Source organism: Giraffa tippelskirchi, chromosome 8 (genome assembly GCF_054371585.1).
Source record: "Giraffa tippelskirchi isolate mGirTip1 chromosome 8, T2T-mGirTip1v1.2.pri, whole genome shotgun sequence".
In the NCBI taxonomy this organism is placed as follows: domain Eukaryota; kingdom Metazoa; phylum Chordata; class Mammalia; order Artiodactyla; family Giraffidae; genus Giraffa; species Giraffa tippelskirchi.
Genome location: NC_137282.1, coordinates 157,010,717 through 157,030,477, shown reverse-complemented (window position 1 = coordinate 157,030,477; position 19,761 = coordinate 157,010,717). Strand labels below are relative to the sequence as shown.

At 39.6% G+C, this 19,761-nt stretch overlaps 1 protein-coding gene across 4 annotated transcripts in view; it reads left to right on the top strand.

The window, feature by feature from the left end:
* HIVEP1 (HIVEP zinc finger 1) overlaps positions 1-19,761 on the top strand; it is a 139,855-nt gene that overhangs the window by 109,198 nt on the left and 10,896 nt on the right. For all 4 annotated transcript variants that reach the window (XM_081523782.1, XM_081523784.1, XM_081523783.1 and 1 more), the window contains 3 exons: positions 1,436-1,569; positions 2,280-2,455; positions 7,013-7,114. In XM_081523782.1, the coding sequence (XP_081379908.1) occupies positions 1,436-1,569; positions 2,280-2,455; positions 7,013-7,114 (412 nt within the window). The remainder of the gene's footprint in view (positions 1-1,435; positions 1,570-2,279; positions 2,456-7,012; positions 7,115-19,761) is intronic.

The following is a 19,761-nucleotide window of genomic DNA, read 5'->3' as shown; positions in this document are numbered from 1 at the left end:
TAGTTAAGCATATAGACTAAGAAAATAGTAAAGCTTTTGGCACATAGCTAGCTCATTGGTGAACAGAAATGAGATTCAATAGCAAGAATGTGAGCAAAAGATAGGTGAGAATTTGGTATTGAGAAGAAGCTAAGAAATAGGATTACTACTGTTAAAGGTACAAAGTCAAGGAAAGGTATGCGTATATAGATTCCAGATTGCAAGGGAACCGGATGTGTTTGCCAGGAAAGGAGGAGACAGTTGCATTTGTACTTGTCAGGCTCCGTGTCATTACCTCTTCACACCACCTTTTTGAGACACTCAGGCCAGCTGCTCTTCTTTACCCCTGGCTTTGTAAGGACAGGGCCTTCCCAAAGGGGTTCTTTGTGAGGCCACGCCAGCCCTCTGTCCATGGTACACACACCCTCTCATCACTTAACTGTTACCATGTCATCGCAATATGATAGCTGTCTACTTGGTGGTATGATTCTTAGAGGAAGCTTGTAGGGGAGGCTGGAATCAGGAGGCCCTTGATCAGAAAAGTTTGGCCTTATTTTGGGTTTGGCCAGAGGACTGGAGTTGGTGCCCTTGCCATTAACACTTGACCTTGGCCAAGGGTCCTTCCTCACTGGGACGTGATCCACCAGTGCTGCCCGCCCCCCAGGGACCTCTGAGAACAGAGTGGACTGGGAGTGAGATAAGTGGTTGTGAATAGTGCAGCTGTATGAGATCATGGTGTCACTACAGCGTTTCGGTGGGGAAAGCTCACACTGTTCATTATCCTCGTGTTCCGTACATTTTCTTCTAGAGATTTAAGTAGTATGAGGCCAAGACCTAACTTTTGATCTGTGATATATAATTCACAGTCATCAGTATTCAGGAACTTTGGAGAGGATAGAGAGAAGAAATCTAATTATGGTTTAAAATGATGGGGAAGGGGAGGCTAAAGTATTGGGAAACAGGACTTCTGCTTTAACTTCGCAGCACGTTGACACTGACGGGGAGTCACTCCTCTTTTTCAGGGCGTGAGACATTATGCCATAAGGGGTAGCTAGCTCTTTTCCATCTTTAAAGAGTAAACTCTTTAACAAGTATGCTTAGGCTGTAATTTGAGTGGTTGGTTAGCTATAAGAACAATATTTAGTTTATTTTTTTAATTCCTATTAAGTTCATTGAATACCAGGGCGGGGGGTTGTAGAGTCTTTATTTGGGGGTGTCACTGGAATGTGGTGGAATTTTAAAGTCCAAAAAGATTTATCAGTTCACTGTGATTCTGACAGATAAAGGAGAGAAAACAACCACCTTTAAAGCTGTTAATCCTTGTAATGCCTTCCGTTAAGCTAACCTTATGCACTGTACTCTTCCGTGTTTTAATTTCCAAGTGAAACATCAGCATGTTTGTGTTTTCAGCTTTATTAAATTAGTGTCTCTCTTTTTTTTTGTTTTTCCCTTTCAGAGAGCATTAGGTAATCAAAAGTCCACACTAGTTGAATTCAGCAGTAAAGATGCCTCTGAAATTAACAGTGAGCAAGATAAAGAAAATTCCTTAATCAAAAGTGAACCAAGAAGAATTAAAATATTTGATGGAGGGCAAGTACAAATTTTACTTCTTAAATGTACATTTAAACTTACTTTTTAAATGTACATTTGCTTTCATGTGAATGAAGACTTACTAGTGCCAATTTTATATAAATGTTGCAGAGTTTCTCGGCTTATTAACAGAATCTTCATGGCAAAATATATGTTAGGTGTTATGTTAAATAACTCCATTTTGATCAAGAAAATGATAACTATTTAGGAAACATTATAGGTTCTAGGAGGCAGCTGAACACTAAATTTTCAGAGTGAACCCTGGGTTTCACATTGATTCATAATGAGGAATGGCCTGGAAAAATCTGCTAAGAGAGATGAATTAATTACCTATTTGATATCTTTTGTGAATTTGGTTGTGAGAAAAATCATAACAGCCAATTGTAGTTAAAATGAAGCTCAGAAATATTTCAGTACTTATAGTTGTAACTGAATTTAACAATAACGAAACTTAGACAAGTGACTTAGAGGAACTATTTTAAAATTAAACCTGGTATTGAATAAAGTTGCTTGAATTGAATTAGCTATTAGAATATTGTGTTGCTGTGAAAAGCTGGAATATTCTGTTACTTGTACATGCATAACATTTATATTGATTGAGTGTAAAAGCTGTGCCTTGTTTTATTTTTTAGGTTGAATTTTAATCATCAATATTTTCTCCAAGACATAGTATCCAATTGCTTTATTCATTTTTTTTTTCTTTAAATTAGATATAAATCAAATGAAGAGTATGTATATGTCCGAGGCAGGGGAAGAGGAAAGTACATTTGTGAAGAATGCGGAATCCGTTGTAAGAAACCTAGTATGTTAAAGAAACACATACGAACCCATACAGATGTCCGCCCCTACCACTGCACTTACTGTAACTTCTCCTTTAAGACGAAAGGTATGCGATGACATTGCTTCATGGTCCTTTATTATATGCATTAAGTCAGTAGAGCTAAGACCCAGCTTTACATATTCTTTGACCAGCGATGCAGTAGTTTAAATAGACTAATACAAATTATACCTTGTTAGCATCATGTTTTTATTTCTTTATATATTTCTAGACCTCAGATTTTAATTACATACTTTTAGAATATATGTAATAAATATGGCATTCGAAAAGGAGCAACTGCCCTTTTTTCTTTTACTCCCCAAATTACAGTTGCATAACATGATGACTAATACATTTTTAAAATTACTGATTTTTGGGCTAAAGAAGAAAAAGAAATTTTTGTGATCACAAGTAAATGCATTTCAGTGCCAAAAGATTAAAGACAAAAATTAATAAGTACAGTAAAATTATACTGATTACATTCATGTTTTATTATATAATTTTAGTCATGCATAGCCATTTCTTTTTTTTTCCATGAAACATTTTTTTTACCCAAATTCTGTTGAATTTCAGTTTCAAAAGTTTTCTTTTATACTGTTTAATGTTTATAGAACTCAGAACTAGTAATTAAAGTTACATTTAGTACCATTTCTGTACTCTTTATATGTTTTTATTTCAATTGTAAGGCTTTATTATAGTTAAGGTAATTTTACCTTCTGCAAATTTCCTGTTACATATAATGAATGTACTATTGTAAAATGTTTGCTTTCTCCATTAGGTTCCTTGTTTATGGATCATTGTATAAAAATTAGTTGCTTGAGGCTTCAATTTCATATACCACCCTTTACAAAATAAGGCAGTGTGATCATAAAATTATTTGTCTGAAAGGACAAAATCTATGAAAAATATTTAATCAGTAACTTTTTCACAGAACTACTTTATTTTTATCCCTTTTAGTTAACATTTGCTTTTTTCTTATTGTGTTGGTTGACTTTGAGGTTTTTGTTTTAAAGATTGATCAATTCTTCAGCAAAGTTTATTACCTTTTTTGGCTACTGTTTATTGGCATTTAAGAAGAGTTATAGTGTATAGCAACTAAGTAGCTTCTAATTAGCTCTCCTTAAATGCCAGTAATACCTGAAACAGGAGTGATGGGGGGAAAACAAAACTGTGATCCAGATAGCCTTGAATATTTCTAAAGTTTCAAGAAATCATGAGTTGGGACCAATCATGATTCTGTCATTCTTGGATTGTGGTGTATAGAGGAATTCCTTCTAGAAATGGAGAGTGCATTTCAGGATGATTTTCCTGATCTTGTGGGAAGGCTTTGATAGGATTAAGTGCTTTGATCTTTTAACCCAATTCATGGCTTTTACACTGGTTTTGATCCTAATGATTAAGAAACACCCGTCTGCTAAATAATTTCCAGTGTGAGACCAGAAGATCAGCAATAGGCCAGTATTTACAAATAAAAGATGACCAGGTACAGAGTGACGTTACCAGATAAAAGAGGATCAAGGTGTAATGTGAAATGGGTGTTTCTCGGTAGAAGGAGGGAAAGGAATCAGGATATTTTAAAGGTATATTTATAAAGGCAAGAAAGGAAGGAAAATGTAGATGTGGAAAACCAAATGGAACCACAGAGATTTCTTGGTAAAGAAAAATTTCATGAATCATCAAGTATTAATCCTAGTGAGATAACTCAAACCAACATCATGTAGAATTTTAGATAAATGTCTGTTGAATGGTGGACGGGGCATTGTGACCGTGAAGAGGGAGCAGTGCATGCCAGTGGTCTTCCTGTCTTTGATTTCTCGAACATGCCACACATATGAGTTTACATTAAACTTTCTGTTTTGTCAGATTGTCCATTGGAATCATGTGATAAATACTTATTTAAAGAAAGCTACCCGAGCTAAGGAGACTAGTGAAGAAAATGTCAGAAATTCACTGTTTCCCTGTTCTCCTCAGGGCAGTTCTCTTTTCTGTGGTGAGCTTCCTTGTAGAAGTCTACCTTTTGTGAACGTATGTGGAACAGATTCCACAGTACCTTTTAAAGGCAGCTAAATAATTAGACTTGTGTTTTGATGAGACTGTAGATTTTGCCCTACTCTGATTGATTTGGTTTTCCCAAGCAGTTCACCTCTACTTCTTATTGGATGTGTCTGATTATTAACAGAAAGTCATAGTGATGTGATGGCATGCCCTATAAATAGGAGTGTGCAAAGATAGCCTTGCTCTGTCCTCCTAGAAGTTGATGCTTCTGAAGTTGATGCTCCATGCTTATAAGTCTGTGCTTCATCATTTGTCCTCTCAATTTAATTTATGAATGCATTTTCAAACCAGTTTTAATTGATTGGTCTTCATTATTGTACTTTAAAGGTCAGTCAGCAGAAAATACACATTGAGCTTGCATCTCTGCAGGATTTAGGCCCATGTATATCACAGAAAGTTGGGCTCTCTCTGTATATAGCTATAGGAACCCAGAAACAAAAGCTTTCCTGCTTTCCAGAGGACTTAGATTAATGTTTATTAAATCTGTTGAAAAATGTATGTGTTAAATTAATGCTCCAAGTTTATAGCATTGTTAGGGGATATTTGCGTTTTAATATGCATGTTCTGCATATGAAATGCAAATTGCTTTATTTTAAATTATTTACAAAGTTGGTTAATAATAAGTAATAGCTCAAGTTATGAGAAAATATGCTTATTAAAAACTTATATTCCCAAATTTGCCTCCTTACAATTATACGTCTACCTCTTAGAAAACAAATGACCTCTATGACTATATATTTAGGGAACAAAAGCATTTTGAAAGAACTATTAGTGGGCCTTGTAATATGGTTTGTAATATTGTCATCATACTAGAAAGTGTTTTGACTTGTAAATGGAAATTTCAGCCACAATAAGATGGGAAAACTAGTCATAACTTTTCATATGAAAATCTTGAAGCGTACAGAAAAGTAGATATTTGTATAAGGAGCACCAGTATACCCATCATCTTTTAATAGTTGTTAACATGTCGCCATATTTGCTTCATGCGCTATTTTAAAATAAATGTCAGACATGGCCAAGTCATTTAAGCTGGACATTATCTCTAGAATCACAGAGGTCAGGGTTTGCTGGATCTTGGTATCTAGTCTGGGCCTCCTCTTTCACTTGAACCCCTTAAGCCCCAAGCTCTGGGATGTTGCGCATACTACCTAGTGTAAGAATTGGCCTAAACAGGTGTGACCAGATCCACCAGCTTAGTGAATTTTTAGTGGAACTGAAGTTCTATAAATATTGCAGTTTCGCTGGTCTTCTAGTTACCACAAGATTTGGCTCCAAGTCCGGACCAGTGATTGAGACATGTTTAGCTCTTCTAAAGGTTTATTCTCAAATACTGATATGCCCTTGCTCACCAAACCCAGCATTTAGATTTTGTTTCTTTTCAAAACAGGTGATTTTCCCTTCTTGGCAGTTTTGGGTGTGTTTGGCATTATCCACTCAAGCTGCTTGTTATCCTCTAGAGAATCTGAATTCTCTCCCTGTATTAATGATCACTTGGGGCCAGCGTGCCCAGTGGTTCCCACTGTAACCTGGTGATGCATATAGGGGTCAATACATTAGCTGCCAGAGGAAACACACCTTTAGGGTTACTGTTAGACTTAGGCAGAAGGGTGAAGTGAAATTAATGCAAGAAATTCTTTCTCTTGTTCCAAACACACAGAAATACTATTTATAATACAACAACTAACTAGAGTTTTGAATAGATAGCCAAGCTTGAAATTTAGAAAGACAGGTTCTCAGATAACAGAAATAAAAAAGAAACTCCAAACTAGCACGATGAACAGATACGGAAGGAAAAAAAAAGTCCATAAGGACATCAAGCCAGATATATGCCCACAGACCTGGGGATTCATATTGGTTCCAGAATGGAATCTGAGGCCTCTGAAAGAAAGCTGGCTCACCTGTCCAGTGTCTTTGGATCATGCAGGGGAAAAGCTCCCTGCTGAAAAACAAATCCCTATACCTATGCCATGCCACAAAGAGCCCCAGATTCATCCAGAATCAGTGGAATGAAGCTGTTCAAGTCTCAGGCAGAAGTAACTGGAAGACCAACATATAGAGATGTGTCTACACCCCGGGGTGCTTACAACTCCATGCAGAATCATCTTGCTCAAGATAAGTTTACAATAAAAACTAAGAAGTGTACAAGGAAATAAAATGCTATGAGGGAAAGCCAGCAAGCACAGCCTGGGGAGAATTCAGAAACCACAGGTCGCACTGCAAGCTGAAAGGGACTATAAGTTTGTATAAAATGTTCTATGAAATAAATAAGGAGTAGAGGATAGAAACCGTAAGGCAAAGGTACACATTATCAAAGTAGAGGAGATCGTTACCTGATAATAATTAAGTAATGATCTGAATAATAAATCTCTCTGAAAGAGAGATTATTACTTAATAACAGGGTTATTACAACATGCAGATGCCAGTATTTTCTTTTGAACAAACTTTAGTCATTGGAATTGTATAACCACAGTCTGTACTTTCACTTGAAATAGGAATGGAATTTGCCAGTATTGACAAATGCAATAGCAAAATAATACTATGTAAGCTTAGTAAACATTCTTTTCCCTTAAGGAAATCTGACAAAACACATGAAGTCCAAGACACATAGCAAGAAATGTGTGGATTTAGGCGTCTCAGTAGGTTTAATAGATGAACAAGATACAGAAGAATCAGGTAAGGCTTTATTCCATATTTTTCATCAATTCTTTTTCCAGTGTACTCTTTTTTTTTGCATCCATACTCTTCTTTCCATTCCCACTGACTCTGCCCAGTTCCTATTTTCATTGCCTCTTATTTATCCTCTGTGATAGACTCCTAATCAGTTTCCCATCTTTACTTTCTTCCTTCCTTTAACATCTGTCCCTACTGATGTTAAGTTAGTCTTCCTGAAGCATGTGTCTGATCATACTATCCCTCTGCTCCGAGTCTTCCATTAGTTCCTACTTGCCTACCAATAACCGTATAAGCCGCTTGACCTCCAAGTAATGCCTCAGAATCCTTTCTAGTCTGACACCTACCCGCTTCTCCATCTGTATCCCTCATCTCTCTCTCTTTCACCTGCCCCACGGCTTGAGTCTCCTGCTTCCGTGACGCTGATCCGGCTCTCTGCCTGTACCCCCTCCCTGAAGGCCCCGCCCTTGGTCCCCGCAGAAACGCGGCTCCCCGTCGGCACCGGTCGAAATCTTATTTTCCTTCAAGATCCAGCTCAAATCCACCACTCTCACGAAGCCTTCTCTGATTGTCCCTTGCCACAGTGCTTGTGGAAGGCAATTGTTCCCTTTTCTCGATACCTGTAATATTCTAGAGTTTGCTCCATGAAAGTAATGAATCCCTTTCTGCCATGTTTTTATTATTATTTACACGCTTCCTCGTTCACCTCCTCACTGAGTTTCTCAAGCGTGTCATGAGTAGAATTCATGCCTGGGTAATACTCGCGGCCACCCACAGTCCTCAGCGCAGCGCCTTGCTCACGGCAGCTGCTCTGGAAATATTTGTGGCATAAAGAATTTGTTTGCTTCCCCGAATTGTTTATTATCTTGAAAAGGTTAACTGGTTGTTTTCTTAACAATGTTAGCTCAATAGCTAGAAGTATTTATCTCTAACCAGTTTTGAGGAGAAATAAACCTGTTCATCTGTTCTGACTAGTCTAGAATTTTATTTTTGTAAGACTTTTTGTTTTAACCCAAGAATTTAGCAACAAAAGAGATACTTGTGGTTTTTTTTAAGTTGTCCTATTGCTTTTTTGAAAAATACCCTAAATTAAACATTTACCTGCTTGCTATGTTTTACGTACTTGTCTGACGTAGAAAAAAATTTCCAAAGAGAAAATGGTGAAGACATCTTTGAAAACATGCTTTTCATTCCACCTGACAACAATTAACACACTAGATGAACCAGCCTGAATTTGTTTCTAAATATTCAAGAGAAGTGACTCATATCGTTAAGTGCTGCAGTTGATATGATTTAGTATTTTAAGCATAAGGAAAGGATTGCCTTAAATTTTATTACTGGTAATAAATAGATGTGTTCTTAAAAGAAGGAAAAGATAATCATAACAAACTTAGGACCAAAAGGAGGTTCTTAGTGTTTTATAGACACTTTGATATTCTGATACATATTGGGAATGGCAGTATCAGGATTTAAAAGTAATATGTCAAATTAACATGTGTAACTTTTTTGTCCTAGGAACAGAAGTATTAAGACTGATTTTTGAATGGCTAGGAATTGAATTCTGTGTTGGTGTCTTTGTTTAAAGACACACATTTAATAAAATTAATATGCCTATAATTTACTTCTAATATAAATAATCTGTTTGATTTATTTTCTGCTCTTTGTAATCCTGCAGTAAATTAACTACCATAAGTATTTAAGTGAAAAAAATCTCTCCTCATTATTTATTTGCTTTATTGCTGTTACACTGAGCAATTCAGAATTAAAAAGCTAGGAAAAATGGGTAAGGGTTTCAGTGAGTATATTTATTACCCACAGACTAGAAAAAACTCAAAGTAAGGGCTGTAACATGAAACACTAATGTCTGAAAAAGGTATAAATGTTAAAAGCATTATTATAATAATATATACTCTTAAGTGTTTTACTTTTTCAAGAAGATGAGTCTTACAAAATTAAGTAAATGTCTGTAGAATCTACTGAATTGTCAAGGGAAGCTTGTGTTTAAATCCCAGATTTCCATAGGCAAATTAAGTGCAGTATTCATGAATTATCAGCATCATTCCAATTGGCCGGCTGACGATGATCTTACATTATCTCCCATTCATTTTTGTCATTTCTCACCCCATTCCAGAAGTGCTGGAAGCAGGTTTTAGGTTACAACTCAAACTTGATGGCCTAATTCCCAATTCAGTTGAGAGCCTCTGATAAAACTCTAGGTAGCTTTACCTGGTTTTCTGTGTGTGTGTTTTTTTTTAATTACCGTATTTATTGGTAGTACTCTCAGTTTTTTTTTTCATGGTTTTTATTGAATAGTAAATTATAGCACTTTGGTGGATTTTGCCAGCTGCTATTTCGTACCAGAGACCTCATGTTTCTTTATAAAATGCCTACAAAACATATTCCTTCACTTTTGCTTTATTATAGGCTTGCAATGAAGGCAATAAATGGTCAGTATTTGTTGTTTGAAACAAATGGTCTTGCTTTCCCTTTATTGTTATCTTTTGTCCTTCTAAAAAATATTTTCAGATTTTTTTTTAATACGGTTGAGATTACAAAGAGTTTTATTATATGCACTCATGTATTCATGCCAGAGTTGGTGATTATATTTTCTTTCATTTGCTTTAAGTCTTTCTCTTAAATTCAGTGTATTTTGAGGGGAAAAAAAGACAGGTAAATAAAGATCACACATTAGGTGCAATGTCCCTTACTTACCCTTGCATGTCACTCTCCCCAGAGGCAAACGGTAACCACACTTAAGGATTTTCTTTCAGTTCATTTATCACACGTGTACATATTTACACATAACATGTGGGTTTTAAGTTTGTATTTCATAGACACCTTATATGTAGATACCTAGAAAATTAATTTTGCCTTATAATTTTAAATTTTTCTATAGAACAGTTTGTCTTTCTGCACATCCTTAACTATACCTGATAACTGTATGAATTTTAATTTGGGGCCAATTTTATGGATGACGGCTTGCTGCTTTATTTATGTTTTCTTGATTACTATCCTAAGGTTGGATCTTACAGTTCTTTGGGACGTAGTTTCTTGCTGGTAAGCTGATGACAGTGAGAGGTGGAATCTTGCTGAGCAATTCTTCAGATGACTATGTTTTTAGAGAGGGAAGCCCAGAAGCCCGCAATGTAATGATGCTGCCTGTCTGCAGGGTAGACTGTTTTCTAGTCTAACACCAGCCTAGAACATAGTAGGTATTCTTTTTCACTCTCCTTTGCTCATTCCCCCTCATCTCCCCAGTCTCTATATGTGGTGCCCAGGGCCATGATTTCTAAGCTTTCATCTTTTCTGTCTATGCCCCTCCTCGGGTAGTCTCATCCAGTCTTCTGACTTTAAATACCATCTGTATGCTGATGATTCCACATTTACTCCAGACCTGCACATCCATCTGCCTACTCACCGTCTCCTCTTGGATGTTCTAATCTGATGTGCCCCAAACTCCTGGTTGACCCCTTTCCTCTTAAGACGCATGTTTCCCTGTGATTTTTTCCCCCATCCTTTCAGCTGTTGCACTGAAATCTTGAAGTCCTGCCTGATGTCCTTTGCCTCCAATCCACCAGTAAAACCGTCAGCCCCTCCTTCAAAATGCACTCAGAAACCAAGTGCTTTGGGCCACCTGTGGCACCCAGCCCTGGTCAAAGCCACCAAACTGTCTTCTAAGTTGCTTACAGTAGCCCCTGATGGTATCCAGAGTTCAACCCCTGTCTCTTCACAGGCTGCTTTCAACATAGCAACCAAAGTAGCTTTTTAAAACTATGTCGTTATTTTGCTTAAAGCCCTCCATCAGCCTCCTGGCTTGTTCGGAGCTGTGGTGTATGCCCCCCGCGAGCTCTCTGCCCCCCCACACTTCCTCATCAGGTGCTGGAAGGCATGCCATCATCTCTCAGCGCTCTGCCTGGATGTCACCTAATCAGGGAGGCCTTCCTGAACTGCCCGAGAAGAAAGGAAACCCTTGCCCCTCTCACCGCCAGCATTACTCCCACCCCGACCTGCTTATTTTTCTGTATGGCACTTACCACCACCAGGTATGTGTGTATTATCTGTTCCTTCCAACTAGAAAACAGAACATAAGGACAGGGATCTCCTTGTGCTCGCCACTCTATGACTTGCTGGGACTATTACTAGCAACTCATAGATGGTAAATAGTTGTAGATTGAATGAAAGACTGGGAAAAGCGACCTTTTTCTGTCTGTCAGGAAATAACTCAATATTGTTGTTTTTCAAATATATATTCATCTTCCATTAAATTCCTTCACTGCAGTGAAATGGTAGCCATAATACAATATTTAATGCCTTTGCTTATGAATAGCGTTTACATGATTTGGCCACGGTATTATAGGTATTTGACATAAGTATTATCAAAGAGGTGATGGCCATTCGTTTGTTAGTTGGTTATTTATGGGTTATTAGAGCAGAAGACGCGACAGAGCGACTTCACTTTCACTTTCCCTTTCATGCACTGGAGAAGGAAATGGCAACCCACTCCAGTACTCTTGCCTGGAGAATCCCAGGGACGGTGGAGCCTGGTGGGCTGCCGTCTATGGGGTCGCACAGAGTCGGACACGACTGAGGTGACTTAGCAGCAGCAGCAGAGCAGAAGACTAGCGGATATTTGAAGCTACCCTGACCATTCCATTTATTCATCCTCAGTAATGATCTGCCCAGACTGATAAGTATGTGTGGTATTTTTCAGTGGTTCCAGAGAAGAGTTTATTCTCTTTCTGATGGATTCCTTTTATGTATTCAGCACCACAGCCGCTGTCCAGTATGTGCACAGTCACTGCCCTCAGGAGCTCCTCGCCTGTGGCTGTGATGCTGAAATGTTGAGTGAGCTCAGCCTGGCCAGGGTCTGCTCCCCAAGGCTGGGATCTGGGGGGCACAAAGAGATAGCCTGGTCGGGAACAGACGGATGACTGGGGGTATCCCAGGAGGAAAAAAAGGAAGGGAATATAGAAAAAATACATTTATTCATATATCGCTTTGTTCGAAAAAGTATTGATGAGAGGGGGTGGGGTAAAGGATTCTGGACCCAGGGAGTTATTAGGCAAAACTCCGGAGGTTGGGAAAGGGGTGGAGGGCATTAAGAGTGTAAATGAGGCAGATGAGATGAGAGCACTAGGCAAACTGCGGGGGTCAGGTCCTGCTGTACAGGGGAGTTTCAGCGTGGTCCTTTAAGAAAGTCTGAGGGGGTTGGGGTGTTTTTTTTCAAATCATCTAAAATAATTTAAAGTCACTGCCGTTTTAGTCCCATATATATGAAAAAGCTGGCTTAAAACCCAACATTCAAAAAACTAAGATCATGGCATCCAGTCCCATCACTTCATGGCAAATAGACGGGGAAACAATGGAAACAGTAACAGACTTTATTTTGGGGGGCTCCAAAATCACTGCAGATGGTGACTGCAGCAATGAAATTAAAGAACTGTTGCTCCTTGGAAGAAAAGCTATGACCAACCTAGACAGCATATTAAAAAACAGAAACATTGTTTTGCTGACAAAGGTCCATCTAGTCAAAGCTATGGTGTTTCCAGTGGTCATGTATGGATGTGACAGTTGAACCATAAAAAAGGCTGAGCGTCGAAGAATTGATGCTTTTGAACTGTGGTGCTGGAGAAGACTCTTGAGAGTCCCTTGGACTGCAAAGAGATCCAACCAGTCCATCCTAAAGGAAATCAACCCTGAGTATTCACTGGAAGGACTGATGCTGAAACTGAAGCTCCAGTACTTTGGCCACCTGATGCGAAGAGCCGACTCATTAGAAAAGACCCTGATGCTGGGAAAGATTGAAGGCAGGAGGAGAAAGGGACGACAGAGGATGAGATGGTTGGATGGCATTGCCGACTCAATGGATGTGAGTTTGAGCAAGATCCGGGAGTTGGTGAAGGACAGGGAGGCCTGAAGTGCTGCAGTCCATGGGTTGTAGAGTTGGACCCAACTGAGCGACTGAACATCTATATATCTGACTTTTGCTTCCCAGGTGGCTCAGAGGTAAAGAATCCGCCTGCCCATACAGGAGACATGGGTTCAGTCCCTGGGTTGGGAAGATCTGGAGGAGAAAATTATCCAGTGTTCTTGCCTGGGAAATCCCATGGACAGAGGAGCCTGGCGGGCTACAGTCCAGGGGATCACAAAGCGTCAGACACAACTGAGCAACCAAGCACATGCACACACAATCTGACTTTTAATCTGGATTATTTTCTCAAATATTCTTGAAACAAGGAAGCACAAATAGTAGGGTTTTTAATCCATGCCTCCTTGGAATTTTCACTGCTGAGCTTCTGTTGGTTTTCTCTTTCTGCCCCTGCTGTTTTATTTTGTAGTGGGAATTTAGACAGTAATGACTAAAAGAAGCATGATTTCTTTAAGTGGGTAGTCCCATTTGGCAACCACAGTAATAATACCATAGAGCAAAAATCTTTTTCTGGAAGGGTGTTTTTATAAACAGAGTACCTGAAGGTGTGAGCATCCCTGCTTCTCCACCAGGTGGAGTTTACAGGTTTGGGTGGATAGTCTAGTAAGACTTTGCCCTCACGCATCCAGTTTTGTATGTATAAATGTATAATGACTCACTTAGAAGTCTTGCTGTTCATTTGTTAAATCAGGGAGCTTTATTTCTCTTGGGGTTCATTTCTGCTCTGACTCAGCAGCACCACAAGGTAGATTTCCCTGCAGAATAGACCGTCTAAAAGCCTAGGACTATGATTTGTTCCTGCTTTCATGTTTCCACGTGTGTTTAAAACCTCGCCCTTATCAATTCCATAAGGATGTTGTAAGGAAGCGTGGTGTATGTTACAAAGTGTTTCATTTCAGGATCAATTTTATTTTCCAAGGAAAAATATAAATTACCAGCCGTACATCAGTAGTAGAAGTAGTGGCTGGCTTAAAATAGGAGGGAGAATAGCATTTTCAGCTCTCCCAGTTTTAATCTACTTGAAATGTACACCTGCTGGTGGGAAGCTCAGGTCCAGAAGCTGCTTGGGGCATAGTGGTCTCAAGTGCTGGCTTCTCTCCGCTGCTTCCTTGCCTCCCGTAGGAGGCCAGCTCCCCCATCACGCCGGGAAACCCCCTTCTCAGGAGCAGGCTCATGGCAGCCGTTCCTTCTGGGACTTCAGCCGCCATCCCAGATTCCTGCCTGACCATGTATTCCTTGTTTTCCGGAAAACAAGTGATGAAATTGCCTTGTGTAATGTAGGGTCTTTCCACACATTAACTTGCTGTTTCTTTCCCTTTAGCCATGAACAGTCTTACTAAGCACTTTTGTGGTGTCCTGATACCATTTCTCGTCCTTTTAATCTAACTCTGGTATTAAGCCCAGTGCACTTCTAGAAACTACACTAGGATTTCCATCTGCTGTGTGCCTACATAAACATTCAGGAAAATGCCAAGGTTTGGCCAGCAGTTAGCAGTGTCCCTAAAGGTAGTGATTCCTGGGGCTCTTCCATTTGGCCCTCAGAGATGCATTTATCCAGGGACGTTACTGATCGACTGGATGAAAAGTACAAGTTGGAAATTACTGAGTAAACTCCTATCAGTGGAATCTCCTTTGTCAGCTGTGTTTTCCTAAACACAGTGGAAATTTCTCAATTATGCAGCTAGATTACACATGCCACCAGATGGCACAGTGATTAAAGACAAGTAGCCAGCTTCAGGAGCTACTGGTGCCCTAACACATCATCTTGATCAATATGAAGATTTTGACATTAATTCTTCTCAAGGTGCTGAATAAAATTCTTCACTAGTTTTGATAGCCATCTACATATTTCACATGGACAGTAGGGAGGTGCTGTCAGAAGTGGGGTCCTAGAGCACTTTAGGAAGGACTGTTAGAGTCAGCACACTTGACGAAAGTCACATAAGCCTTAACAGCCAGTGCTAACGGGAGATGCGAGAACTTGCTCCAGATATTTAAGCCTTGATTGATCTCAGACATCTGGGAAATGGGCATAAACTTTTTAAAGGGAAAAACCCACTAGGATGTTATTTGGGAGAACCTGATTCTAAATGCCAGAGTTTGCTGAATAGCAACGAGAAACCTAAGGATTGTGTTTTTAGGTTTATTGGAAAAATTGGAGGGAGTGGCAGGGGATGCTTGGTCATTTAATTGATCTTTTCTGTAGCACACATAATCATCAAGAAACAGCATCTCTGAGCTTTCATTTATTCAACAAAATTAAAGGCTCTCTAAAGGCCAGTGTTGCTACAGAGTATCCCACCATAATATTTATTTGAAAAATCATAACCGTTTGGTAATGTCTTGGTCAGCTTCTGGTTTTCTGGGAAGAGTCCAAGCCTTTTTATTCCATGTTCATATTTAATTATTCCTTTATATTTGCCTTGTTTATTTTCATCAGAGATTTACTCTAGATTTATTTCTATTTATCTACAGTATTTCTTCTCCTGGTGTCATCTCCAACCTTTTTCTTTTTTTTTTTTTAATGTCCTAAACCTGTTTTCTCCTCTACCAGCTCTTCACCCCAAATGTCATTTACCAGCATAATGGGCATGTTGATGGAGCACTTACTAAAGGTCACTGTGGAGATGTTGTGATGACGGACCGAATACCCCTGAGCTGTTGACTCGACTCCCCTTAGCAACATGGGCTGTACAGCTGCCCATTTTATCCTTCAGCAGATGAATTCTTATTCTCACTTTTCAAATGGAGTGAATTTAGAGATGTCGAGAGACATTTATTCTGAATTAAACAGAGGGGACTATAATCTTATCTAAGGCAGCCATTAAAATTGGGACATCTGCCATCTCAAGTTTCCATTTAGTTTAAAACTAGCACCTCAGGCTGTAATTATAGTAGGTGCTTATGAAAAGGCTCACCCCTCCAGCCAGCTGCCCGCCTCCCTGTAATCTTGCCATGCAAAATTATGTAGTCTCAGGAATTTTGTCCCTGTGTTCTTGGGATCTCAGTAAATACTTCTTTTGTATTCACCTTTTGTGTCAAAAAATCGTGCCGCTGGCTATTTGCTTTTTATGCTGTGATCCAAAGAATGTTTTCGTCAACAGACTTCTGGGCATCAATGCTAGGAATGTTAATATGTGCCCTTCACTGCCAGACTGGGAGAAGCATTCAGAGGGGCAAAGTGCAACTGGAACCCTGTTCTTGTTGGTGATACAGTTCTTAGGATGGTGTGCGTAAGAAGATGCGGTTAGATCACAGGACTTAAAACCTGTATCACATCTACCCTTAAAATTAATTTAGTGAAGAACTAAATGAAGTTCTTTCCAAATGAAATTACCTGTAGGATATGTTTTTGTCACTGGAATGTTTGCAGAAGATATTTTTACTCCTTTTAAGAAGAACTTCCACACACAATATGAAACCGTGATAGGACTTGGAGTCTATAGTTAAAATAAGTGTTCATGTCAGTAATGAGCAGCACAGATAAGACTGCCTTTTGGTTTACTTCCTAAAGTTAGCAAATATTAAACTCTGGCCCATTATATAGTTAAGATGAAAACAGTTTAACAAAAACCCATTATTTTGAAAACATAGTTTAACAAAAACCCATGCTTTAGAAAACTTTTCTCCCAAGTTGCCCTTGTTTGGATTTCAAAGAAATTATGAGAAAAAAAAAAAAAGAGAGAAATTGCAACAACAGAACATTGATGGAGGAGGTGCTGCTGACCTCCCAGGGGAGCCAGTTTGAGGGAGGCCCCCTGACTCGGCCAGCAGGGGTCGCTGGTGGGCAGCGATGAGAGGGCAAGCCTGCAGTGCATCTAACTGAATGAAATGGGATTTGGAAATACATCCATCTTCAGGGAAGTGGTTTGATGAGCTAATTTTGAAAAACACTGTGGCTGCACTGCTTACTTTCTTTTTCCCTCATAAATTTAAGTTTACAGAAAATAGAATTCATATTACAAATATGTAGAATCGTACTGAGTACTGGAAATTTTGCTCTATGATGAATTGAGAGTGTGTCCAGGAGGAGGGAAATTAAATAGAACTTTTAGAAGCCATTTATCTATGAATTTATTAAGTAAGTATGGGTTCCTTCTGTTCTTGGGTCCCTGGGAGTTGCAGAGGGGCAGCCTACAGCTTTCACCCCATTGGAATAATACAGTCTACATTCCCTGTAGCTCAAATGGTAAAGAATCTGCCTGCAATACAGGAGACCTGGGATCAAACCCCGGGGTCAGGAAGATCCCCTGGGGAAGGAAGTGGCTACCCACTCCAGTTTTCTTGCCTGCAGAATTCCATGGACAGAGGAGCCTGGCAGGCCACAGTCCATGGGGTTGCAAAGAGTCAGACACGGCTGAGGGACTAACACTACTACTACATTGTACATATCAAGGAAGGAACGGTTGTCAGAGTGTATCTTATTGGAATGATGATTTGGCCCTTAAATCACAAACAGAGAAAAACCCTGTTTCTAAATTCTGGCTTCCAGCTGTATTTAAGTCACTTAACTTCCTTGTGTAAGATGAGTTTGGTATCTGGTCTGCCACAAGTAGCTGTCAGGTTTAAACATGACAGTCCAGTAAAATATTGGCAAGCTGCTCCTGTAAAAGACTTGATAATAAATATTTTAGACTTTATGGGCCACACAGTCTCTGGCATGATGACTAAACTCAACGAGTGTGGCCCCAAAGTTGCCATAGACCGTATGTCAACAATGGGCCTGGATGTGTTCCCATAAAACTTTATGTAAAAGAACAGGGGGAGCCACGTGGGGCTTGGCAGCCCCTGATACACACTCGGAAGTCAGTGAAGTGTGCCATCGTAGTTACTGAGCTCAGCAGCAAGCCTGTAGCAAAATGAACAGTGTCACAAAGTCAGAAATGGTAGCTTCTGGGGTAGTTAGCACATCTTTGTCCTTGACCTTGCTGACTTGTGGTCGTGGGCAGGTCACTTTTCCTTTCTGGGTCTTCTATCCGCACAGCTTCTGAGTCGATAGTAATAGTCTTCTCTGGGAGTTAAGGGGACAATGCAGTAATATAAAAGGGCTTTTTTTTTTTTTTTTTTAGCACAAATGCAGAGGTCAGAGGTCTGGGCTTTGTTTTGGCGCTCTGGGTATTTAAAAGGATGTCTCAGGCTTCTTTAAGGTATCCACTGTATCTTCTTTCTGCCACTCTGGAATATCTACCCTGTTTAACCAGTATGGAATGACCCGAAACTCATCTTCAAGTTTCCGAGCTTTGACAGTGGTCTCCCCCTTCAGAAGCTTCACGACCCAGGGCGCACAGGAAGAGAAACACGGTTCAGTCGTTATCTTGGGACAGAAAACTACAGGAAGGAATCCCAGCTCTTCTGAAGCTGCAGGCCTGTGGCTGTATCTGGGGAGAAGGCCAGGTCTAGAGACACCAGCGTCTTCCTACGCCTAATCCTGTGAACCTTGATCCTGAAGTGTGTCACTGGGGCAAAGACAGAGTAAAATGGAGCCAAGTAGTTTTACGTCCTTCCCCTTTAAAAAGAATATTGTTTTTTTTATATATTCTTTCATGGAAACTGCATACACTGAAATTTAATATCGATATGTACAATTAAAACTTTTAAAGATTTACAGTATATAACTAATTCTTAAACTTCCATACTCACTGTAAAATACAGTGTATTTGTTGTGATATTTCAAAGGTTATCAGTTTACTTTCTCCTTGAGGATTATATTTTACACGTTCTACTCTTCATAATAAAATAATTACTTGAAGCTTTTAATGTCTGTATCTGTAAACATTTAACTCCCTCATGCACATTTAGAAGCTAGGTTATTGACTATAATTCATTGACGACCTTCTTTCAGATCATTCTGTGGTTGGGTTTTTATAATATGACATTGGAACGTGGAGTGTTTAGCACAGACTCAGGAGCCAGACTGACCTGGGTTTGAATCTTGGTTCTGACACTTCTGAGTTGTGGGCACCACCCTGTAAAATAATTAATTGCTTTTTAAATATTTTTAAATCATTGAGAAAAAAAATCAGGTCCTTAATTAGTTTTTGTTTTATTTGCGATCAGATAGCGGTGCTCTGTGTGTAGAATCAGCCCGGGTTCTCCCCGAGTCTCGCTGGCTCGAACCAGAGTAGAGCCGTTCAGGCGTCGTGTGCACAACTGAATGAGAACTGCAAAAACGGGAGCAAGGTTTAAGAGTAGTGTGTGTATATATGGGGGGGACAGGGGCGTTAGGGTGTATCTTGGAGAAATTTCCTGAGCTTTTAAATTAAACAAGAGACATGTTGGAATTTATCTCAATTAATAGTTTCCTATGAAACAATAGGAGGAGAGAAAAAAATTGCTTGTCAGAAAGAGAAATCTGAATGCACATAATAAGGACAACAGGGAGATGGGAGTTGTGCAGGCTTTCCTGAATGAGACAGAATCTTGGTGTCAGTAGAGTAAAAAGATCCTAGAGCGTTGGCAAATAGGTTGATGGCATTTTTTTTTTTTCTTAAGATTATTTTGGTCTCATAGGAAAGTTGAAAAGCTAGTAGAGCGTGTACTCTTGACCCGGCCTCCCCTATTCGAGCATCTTACGTGACCACATGACGCTCGTCGACACTGAGAACCCAGCGCCAGCTCAGGACTGCCAGCTGAAGAGCAGGACTTGCTGGGTTTCCCTCTGATGGCCTTTCCCATCCCAGGCTGTCCTTCAGGAGCCCACATCGCATCCGGCTGTCGTGGC